The sequence below is a fragment of the Temnothorax americanus genome, unplaced genomic scaffold (assembly GCF_048541705.1).
Source record: "Temnothorax americanus isolate GAGA-0224 unplaced genomic scaffold, ASM4854170v1 Scaffold4, whole genome shotgun sequence".
NCBI lineage: Eukaryota > Metazoa > Arthropoda > Insecta > Hymenoptera > Formicidae > Temnothorax > Temnothorax americanus.
In genome coordinates this window covers 7,527,027-7,537,500 of record NW_027509547.1, presented here as the reverse complement: position 1 = coordinate 7,537,500, position 10,474 = coordinate 7,527,027, and the positions used below count along the sequence as shown (strand labels likewise).

Below are 10,474 nucleotides of genomic sequence, written 5' to 3'. Positions count from 1 at the left end.
CAGTTCCGCCCTGTTTCTTCCGGTGCCACCCTCGTACATAAGAACCGCAATTAACCCACGACGGTCACACGATCCCGGAGTCCACGGTCCCTCGCGGCTATTTGCAGTGTAAACGAAAAGTAAGGGCGCGCGAAAGATCGAGGGACCGACTCGGTCCGGCGATCGGCAAACAATGATTTTTCCTTCGCGCACGCGAAGGACAAACAGAATGTCGCGGCTGCCGCAAATGAGCAACCCTTTGCCTCGCCTTGGCGAAAAGAAGTCTTTCTTCTACACGGCAAAATTTATTTTGCCCTAGGGCCGATGTTGTCTTGTGTGCGCGCGTTTCCTTTTCTCTCTATCGTACGTTATTAAAGAACACGCCGGAGGCTTTTTCCCCCTTCAATAACCAATGTTAGTATTGTTTCGAGAGACTTTGATCTAATCTAAAAGAGTTCTGGGATAATCTCCTTTTAGATCTTCTTCTTTTGCGCAAAAATTTATTTTAGTATTGTATCTGACCTAGTACCTAATTTCGACGTATTTTATCGACTTTTAATGCTGATGTATCATAGATAAAATGGATTAATAAATGGAACGGAATCGGATTTTGTACGCTAACTGAATAGGTTATATATATATATATATAATATATATAATGTAATTTTTATAATTACGGAAGTCTTAAATATAAATTACATTTATTTTATATCTATAGTCGCGCGTTTAAGGCATCCCGATAGAAAACTGTCAGTGGCGCGAGTCGACGGGCGGGCCAATAATTAACAGTCGGAGCACAGAGTCGGGTCAATTAACGTGGAGCGAACGAAAGTTCCATAACAATAAAACTCGGTCATGCATGACCGTCGGTCTGCTGTTTTAATCGCGAGTAATCGACGTCTACCGAACGGCCTGGACGCAACGGGCTAGTTCGCCGTGCGCGCCGTTATACACGCTCCCGAGGACAGTCGCTTTGGGACGAATTTATATAATTGAATTCGGTTCACTGGACCCCGCCCAGCACTCGAAACACCACGGCCGGCTAGTTCCGATGCGGAGCTACCGGGCTAACGAGAGAATAACAAGCAACGGCGAACGAACCGGACGCGGAATCGCTCGAGCCGGTCTGAATGTCGAAGAGTAGCAGAGCGTGTCGGCGCGCGCGGCGAGAAGAACACGGAAATAAAAAGACACGATGGGCGCTATGACGCTCGCATGAACAAACTATTGCATCGCGCAAACTAGTTCATTTTTTCTTTCTTCTTTTTACATACGTTTTCGATGTGCGGAGAAAGCAATCGTATGTTCTCTTAACTGTAGAAATTAAAAACACAAAGAATAACTGTATATATAGTTTGAATATCGAGAGATATTAATCTTTTATAACGTCAAACTAATTTCAGATGAGGTTTATTTCTGATAAAATTTCTCTCCAAGATTACGATTTTTTAGAAATTATTTAGAAGATTAAAACGGTTAAGAAAAGATCGATTTGAAGTTCCACAAAGAAGCTACCGTTAAAAGTAAATGGTTCCTCTATAGACTCTATAAAAATGCATAACCGGTTATTCCAAAAAGTTTACGTTCTCTTAGATAGATTTACTGTTTCCGATATTCATTTTCCAGCAACTGCTTTTATAGCGGCAGAAAAAACAGGCGAATCGGACGTATCGAAACAACATCTTCGGCATATCGTTGTGCATCGATCTCCCTGCGGACTTAGCGACAAACGACCTTTTTTCCATCGTCGGGCGTGCATATTTCACTCGGAAGCGTCACGGGAATATAGCCGACGCACGACGAAACTTAAATCAGGAATTCATAGATTCCGGCGTACTTTCTGCAAGAGCCCCGAAGCTCTTATAGAATCTTCTCTGTACCCTTCCAGACTCGCTCTTCCTTGAAGAAACACAACATTCCTATTTCACGTTCCCGCGGATAGCTTATTTTATTTTCCGACATGTAACAGATCCAACTTATCGTAAAGTAAAGATCTCTAACCGGGAACATTGAAGCTATCCGTCTCTTATGCATTCTGTTATTTTAAGTAAAAAAAAAACACATCCACAAAGAACGTGTGGAGAAGAAGAAATGAATAAACTGACCAATAAAATTTGTAGCATTGCATTGACAAGATATGAACAGTTTAGAGCGAGGTTTATAAGATTGCGCTAAATAGTCTTAAGAATTTTAAATATTCTCGTTTGGAAATTTTATCTTAAACATTTATGTTCTTGGTGAACGTTCGCACAAGATAGTTAGCGTAGCTTGCAAACTTATGCACGGAATAAATTTACGACGCGTTATATTAAGCGCAGCATTTATCGACGACACGTAGTTCGATACAAGTTTTCTCTATATATCCCGCGTTCTGTCAAACGAGCTCGTAGTCATGGCAAAACTCAGGCGGAAACTGCGTTTTGTTGCGGGAGAAAAGAAATTGAATTCGCAAATATTGTGCCTCGAGACTTTCCTCGCAAGAGGCGTGCTGGAGAAAAATGGCGAAAATCTAGCACGGAAAGTTGAAAGTATCTATGTACGCCGCGCTGCTTTTCTCTTTTTTTTGACAAGATATATATAAATACGGTATCAATGTGGCGACAAATCTAAATTACCACCAAGACAAATTTCAATTTCGAAAATTAAATCTCTATCATATATTATTATCTTCATATCTTTTTTAGAAAAAAAAAACAATATTAAAATAATATAGATGTTTAATAATTTTATGTAACACACAAATTATGTATTCACAAACTAATATTTATTCGCAACAGCGTTTATCAACAGTGTTAATCAAAAAATATTCGACACCTTTGAAGATAACTTCCTAGATTTAACTCACGACAAAACTTTGAAATTGTTGATTTACAACGTATTTCGGACACATTCGGTGCACCCTTATAAACTCTTGCACGTGTATACATACATATATGTACATACTCACCGCCAGCTTGAGAAGACGCTCGGAGGCCTTGGCTACGTCCATATTCTGCAACGCAAACGAGAGAGGCACGAGATTATTAATGTAGAAGGTAAATACGGTGGGAAACGTGTGCGGAGAAGGGATGCGTTAAGGACGTTCTCTCGTCCTTATACTAGAGAAAATCGATTTTCTTAGGATTTTCTTGAAACTGTGAATATACGTTAATTTAGGTGTGCTTTATGCGTGGTATAAATTTCACTACCTCTTCCGGTATAAAAAATCAAGATACTGAGCCTCGAAGTTTCAACTTTTACTAATAAAAAGATTTTCCAGGCTAAACGGTAAGAGATACGAGGTTGGCCAAAAGGACCAAAGTTGCTCCTCTCGTCGAGTTCTATAAAGAAAAAATGCCAAAATTAAAAAAAATTAAATTTAAAAAAAAAATTTTTTTTTAACTTTGAGGCTCAGTATCTTTATTTTTTATACCGGAAGAGGTAATAAAATTTATACCACGCATAAAGCACATCTAAATTAACGTATATTCACAGTTTCAAAAAAATCCTAAGAAAATCGATTTTCTCTAGTATAAGGACGAGAGAACGTCCTTAAGAGAAAGAGAGGGCAGGAATGAGGCAAATATGCCCTAAAGCTGAACGCAAAACAAATGCGAGTTAGGAGGGCAAGTGCGAGAGGGCGAAACGTGCTACAAACTATACAAAACGTAACTTTCTAATTGGATTTAAGATGCGTATATACGATAAACTGTAAGATCGTTGGGACTGAATATTACTTCACGTACTTCGCATTCGAATAGCACAATTCGAAATTCGCAAAAAACATCACGATCGAGCGCAGCGATGGAAATTTTGAGCTGTGCGTCACAGTTAAATCGAATCAATAAATCGTCAATTCTTTTGAATTGAAAGGATGCAGCATTTACGTATCTCTATACAACGTACTACGCTTTGCTGCAGCACAATTAATGGTTTACTTACGGATGAACGCCCACGCGAAATTAGATTAACGTCACTATCGGGGAAGCAAACCGCAAAATTTAATCCGCGTGTCGAAATGCGGTTATATGATATCGTTACTATTCTGTTATTATTTGAAAAATATCGTTTTACATATAGTACTGATATTTTCGAGAACTGCATCAATCAAGAATGCGAGTAAAATTATGAGCATTAGGTTCTTGAATAAAATGTGTCTTAAATAAAAAAGTTATCAGTTTTTGTAAATTTAACTCGATAATTTAATTGTTATATTTTAAATGTTTGATCCGATTGTTTATTATTCACTACGTTCACGTGAATCTAAAAAAATAATCCTTTTTTTTCACGCGATATTATTCATTTCCATTTTAAAGCATTTCGATTCAATTACATTAACTTATGAAATTAGGAAAGTGCACGAAAAAATTTGAAATGTGATGAAAAATTCGTCGAATTCGTTTATCTATACGTAAATGATGAATTAAGTACATCATCGCGTCGGTATCCAAACTGGCATATTCGCTCTGTGCAGAGACTAGTGCAGTGCCACGATTGGTGAAATATCGCACATTTTGCTGGACGAGCTGTCAATGATTGTTAAATATTCGAGCTACGTAAACTGTCGTTATATTGTTATATTATATACAAATCAGTTGAAATAAATTTTCGCTATATTTGTTTTAAATATAAGTTAATTTTTCTCTGACTTTTTGCAATGAGCCTTATCATACAAATGGGATTCGGGCCCATCACTCATGACATTGAATTTAATCCAAATGCAATATTAAAAGGAAAAGCCTTAGCAGTATCGCATATAGTTCGCGTTGAAGAATTGCGCAAATATAAGTGCAAATATAAGTCATTTAATAAGGTGCAGTATGATACTACAAACGTCTGTCAATGATTTTGGAAATGAACAAAATTTAATATCTTCTGTGAAATACATATTTACAAGAATGCACGCAATAATTTAAGTTTCTCTTTCGTAATTTTTCTATTACGATGTACGAGATTACTGGAAAATAATATAACTATCACTCCAGCAAATAATGCAAATTTCGGCCACCATGAGCGCCCTAAATCCTACTTTTCCGCTATAGTATACCATCACACGAAGCGAATAAATGACATATATTTATCGAAAACAGAATTTTGAATGACATAATTAAATTTAATATGCGGATCCAATTAAATACTAAAATTAATCAACAAAGTTTAACGGAGATCCAGATGTTGTTAATTCACTTATATGGCATGTTATTAAATTAAGCAACAAACTTTTAACTTAATTTAACAATATAGCTTCTCCATCGGGCGAAGATACTCGTATGCTCCCTTTCCCCGATATAGATTTGCACTTGGTCTATGTCGAATGAGAAGCTTTGCCTTGATGGAATTGATATTTCGTGCACGGCGCTAATTGAACACAAGGGAAGGAAGCCGTCCCTCCGGCGTTTCGCTTAAGTGGCGGTTGTCAAGCGGTCCCTCCGAATGCTACAACAGCCAGCTAGCCGCGCTTGTATACCAGGTTTGCAAATAAATACCTTTCAGAGCTTCCTCGCGACTTCAACACATCATTACTATGCGTATATGCACGCGCCAATGGCCGCATTCCTCCTTAAACTGCGGCATCTCTTTGTAAAGAAAATGTAAAGGGAAAATGCGAGTCTCGAAATATTTCATTTAGCAAGCTATGCATATATTTTTACGTACAGTTCAATGAACTCTTTTCAATAAACTTAAATTTAAATGAAAATATTTCCGGTTATAATTTTTTTTATAAAACAAATTTATAATAATAATCTCTATTTGCATTTCTAAATACAATCTCATTTTTACTGTAATATGCAAAAATAAACACACATTTGAAAATTAATTATATATATTTATATTTATTTAGCAAATATTGAAAGTCGTGACAACGCATTTCACGTCCCAATTTGCCAGTAAATAACAGATTCAATATGACAATGAAACACACGCAACTGGATCATGCTAATTGCAATTATCGTGACGTATTGCCGTTATTACAGTTAATATTCTGCAGCACACGTGTCGCGACAGTATCATAATGTTAATTAAATTACTCGCATTTGTCGCTGTTGCGACAACGGGATAAATGAAAAAACGGCGAAGGCGAAATGTAGAATGGTACTATTATCTAGTGATCCGCAAGTTAATGCCATATGAAACGACGTAACGTATTGCACGTTTCATCTGCTTGTACACTATCAATAGATGATATATTCAATTATTGCAGTGGTTTCACCGTGATAAATAGAAGCTTGGAAATTAATTGCGGCGAATTACCGGCTTAAAAGGACGCGATTCAAGCAAATGATACTAAAATTTAAAGACCATACCATAAACAAACGCTTACGTCATGAAAAAAATAATTTTTTTACGACAGCAACAAGTTGTCCCAACGACGACGTTTCCTTAGCGCCAACTTTACAGCTCAGTTTAATGAGGCACGATACGTTAGGCGGCCTGATAATTACGGCTAGGGCAAGTGGCGAGCTCAGCTTGCGCCGCGCATCTGCTATAAAACACGACTTTCCTGCGTGTAATTGAACGATTAAAAGAAGCTTCTTAAAAGAACGACGGTAAGAAGAATTTTTAAGACGCAGAAGCAAGAAAAACAGTCGTTAATGAAAAATCTAAGGCGCCATTATCAATATAAAATCGCTTATATAGGCGTCTCGGAAAAAAAAACGAGCTGGTTGAATTTGTATTCTCATGAAATCACGGCATCCCAAATGATTGCATTCCGACCGGAGTTGCGAGGGTACTCGGTGGTTCGAGAGAGCCTTCGCGAATGAATAACAGCACTCGAGATGCAGACGAAAGAAGGGGAAAGTGAAGGGCATCCGAGGGATCGAAAATAAAAGCGGGGTAGATTTTCCTCCGGGCGATCACGTCCGAAACGTCTCACGTAGATATCCAAGCCACATTTCTCTCTTTTCTTTCTCTTATTCCATTTCTTACTCGTTCTCTTTATCCATCCTGTTTCCGCTGCGTTTGTGTAACGCGAACGATCAAAGCATATTGGTCTTTGAATGAATAGTAAAGGCGCGCGAGAAGAAAGCGCTTTTACACCATGCATTGTAATTCTCACACATATATGTTGTAAGAAACAATACTTTTTTTACAGATGTACAGTTAATAATAAAAATTGAATACGTCATGATCGTAACAATGCCAATAACATATCCGCCAAATGTTAATAAATTGAAATTAAGCACGCGCGAGTTAAACGCGAGAAAATATCTGCCAATATACATATTTAAAACTGTTCAAAGTCGAAAAGCGCTATAACTCTGTACTGATGCAGTTCAGGAATTTTTCTTTTTCGCAACACTTCCCTCCTTCATCTTTTCTATCCGTCTTTATTCGATACAGTCGATCGATATGATATACAGTCGAACGTTGTCATCCTTTTCGCAGCGGTATTAAACCGAACACTGCTCGTGGCACTTCAACGAATATATACGTTGCGGAACTCCGGAATGCGAGAGAAAAAAAAACGAAGAAGAAATAAACGCGGGAAAGAAAAAAAAGTGAGAAAAAAATTTCCTCGACGTCGTGAAACGAAGCGACCTCGTGCATCCGATCCTCTCATCGCTGTTGGTCGTTTCCTTCGCGCGTCGTCGTTTCAATTAGCACCGAGACATTTACGACTTTGCATCCACGAACATCTTGTCCCGTTGAGAAGAGTCCTCGAGATACTAGAAATTCGCTTCAGACGGATTGAATCCAGGCTGGCCGACAATGGCGTGGCGAACGAGAGGTACTTATGTAGACATCGCGTCACCCTTTGGCCGAAAGGCCGATCCTTTATCACCCACGCAGATGCTTTAGTAGATGCTTTATAGAGATTTTATAGACGAGGTAAAACGAAAGGACGAATAGTAGACGATAGAAGAATCGTGGGAGTTTTTCTAAATCAGCGAGTTTTTCGAATAAAGTTCTTATTGGCTCGGATGTAATCACGATAATTATGTAACTAAAATGATGATTAAATTGAATCAAGATACTCGACCAAGCTTTTACTTATAAACACCAAAACCTTTTTCTCTTCAAAAAATAAAATTTTATGTTTGTCTTACTGTGTTTAATATTAAATATACACTCAGAATATAGAACGAAGATATAAAGATCTTTATTCGAATAGTTTAAACGACGCTTTTAACAGCGTCAAATGAATTTCGGTTGTGTTCCTATACGCCCATTACGCGAGAAGCCTGTTTTTCGGCGAATTAACGTCCGGAGTTATGCCTTAGAATTCAACTCAACTCTTTTCCGGAGGCAACCAAAATATTTACTTCGAACTGACAACTTCCAGAGCCGCACTTCCAGACTATACGCTACTGGAGCGCAGCGGAAGACAAATAGGATTAAAAGGCACTCGACGCGGTCTTAAGTGTTTCGTGCCGGAGCGCCGGCAAAAAGGGGGTTCCATAGACAACTACCCTCGCTGTTCTCTACTCTCTACTCACTGACGTCTTCTGGTACCAGTTAGCAGTCGAATAAATACCGCCTGCAGTTTTTCGCTTCACTTTCCCTTCCTCGCTTCCTCCTCTTCTTTTTCTGGCGCGACAAACAAGCCGGGAAAAAATAAAACAATAACTAGTTCGTGGGGCCGCAACGATTCTCGCGAAAATCCAAGACGATTGAATCTCTTTCTTACAAAGATCTTAGTTCCTCCGCGTCTTGTTTGATCACGAACGCTGGAAGATTGAAATGTTTCTGCAAAATATTCGATGTACAACTCGCGCCCGCTTTTCGCCGTCAGTTAAAAGTCGAAGAAATACCGCCCGACATTCTTCTTCTCGACAAAGATACGCTGGCAATAAAACTTTGCCTCGCTTTTCACTTCTTTTAGCGAGTATGTATATCGCCGTCGTTATACGTTAAGCTGGTTGTAATAACGTCCAGCGCGAGCGGATTTCCAAACTACTTTGAAATAACACTATAAAGTCTGAATCCGACGATGTAGTTAGTCGAAAATGGATTATACAGCATCAAAATTCAAAAGTTTCTACGTAGATATAAATTTTCAGGAAATGCAAGAAAAATATTAGTCGAAGAAGAGTATAAAATCTACAGAATTTAATATACTAAAATGTTAATGAAGAAAATTAAATTAAAACGAAACGCGCTCACGCGCAAATTTATCTCTTCGAAGCTTAAAAGAAGACTGACAAAAGCACACGAGATCGATCCCGTGAAAATCCGATTCTTGAGTCACGTACATTGAGTCTCACCAGCAATTTTACTTGTTAGCTATCGAAAGAATTTTTGCAGCGTTATAAACTCGAGGCGGAACTCCCGTCCGGCCGGCGAACGCATATCGGCAACTTCAATACAAGAAGGTGCGATCGGCTTCTGATGGTATTCCGCGAATTCCGTCTCGACAACGTTGGTCAAGTATCTGGAATCCTGCCGACGGAAGGAAAAACGAGCAATGGGCGAATGTCCTGCATGCCGCGGCGTGCAACTTTTCCCGATTCGCCGCTCCCTGACTCTCGCGCCTTAGCGAAATTCGATGCACGAAGAAAATAGAGAAATAAAAAAACATTAAACTCGCGCATAAATAAAACTTGTCTAAAATTAACCTTTCTATAAAAAATATTTTCTCAAAATATTACTTCTCGAACAACCCCTTTCCCTTCTTTCTATATTTTTTAATGAAATATAATCGATTATGTTACACGTAACTAAAATTATACATGTATATGTGAAAGCATAGTGCGTCGTATGCGATTAAAAAATCAATATATTTCAAATGTTCCATATGTTCCGTCGTAACCACCATCATAAAGCCGCATGGTTCTCGAAGCAGTAACCATTTGCGACGCACTCCCGAAAATCCTTTAAATGCTCATCCCTTTAAGCTGCACTATGCCATGAGCCGATAAGCCGAAGTACGACGCACCATCTCTACCACTGCTCGATCACTCAATCGATCCGGGAAACAAAATGCCGCACAATTCTACAGTCACAGAAAAAGTTTCTTTGTTTCTTCGTGACATAACAATTATTCGTAATACTTAACATCGTTGAATTGCATGACAGATCGTATTTACGGCATTAAACAAATCTATAAGACGCTATAGTACAAAATAAAAAAGACTAAACAAAAGTAAGAAACAATGTAGAAACGAGATAGCAAGCAACGCTAAATAAGAGATAGACAGTTACATTTAGTGTAATTGAAGCGAGCGATATTACTTGGAAAGAATTGTTCGTGCAGAAGCACCGACTGTCACTAAGCAAGCGCAGCACGATGGATATTTCTCAGCGCTGGAGGGGTTAATCGCCCACTTGCCAGAGGAAATCGCGAGGATTTCCGGTCGCGCGCGGCGCGGCGCGGCCCGTGCCGACTTTCTTATATCCATTCATTCCGCCCTGTAAGAATAACGAGGCTCAGGCTAAAGCAGTAAAAAGTGATTACCCTCCGACAAGCATCATCCGCAGTTATCAATTTTCTCCCTTCGCGACTCCGCGATCCGGCGGAAGCAATATCCACGTAGATTTCTTAATCTCACGATTTCCCTCTCTCGTCTTCTTC

At 38.8% G+C, this 10,474-nt stretch overlaps 1 protein-coding gene across 2 annotated transcripts in view; it reads right to left on the bottom strand.

The window, feature by feature from the left end:
* The window catches only part of Mdy (diacylglycerol O-acyltransferase), a 95,210-nt gene that overhangs the window by 8,656 nt on the left and 76,080 nt on the right, over positions 1–10,474 (bottom strand). For both annotated transcript variants that reach the window (XM_077415909.1, XM_077415908.1), the window contains one exon: positions 2,927–2,971. In XM_077415909.1, the coding sequence (XP_077272035.1) occupies positions 2,927–2,971 (45 nt within the window). The remainder of the gene's footprint in view (positions 1–2,926; positions 2,972–10,474) is intronic.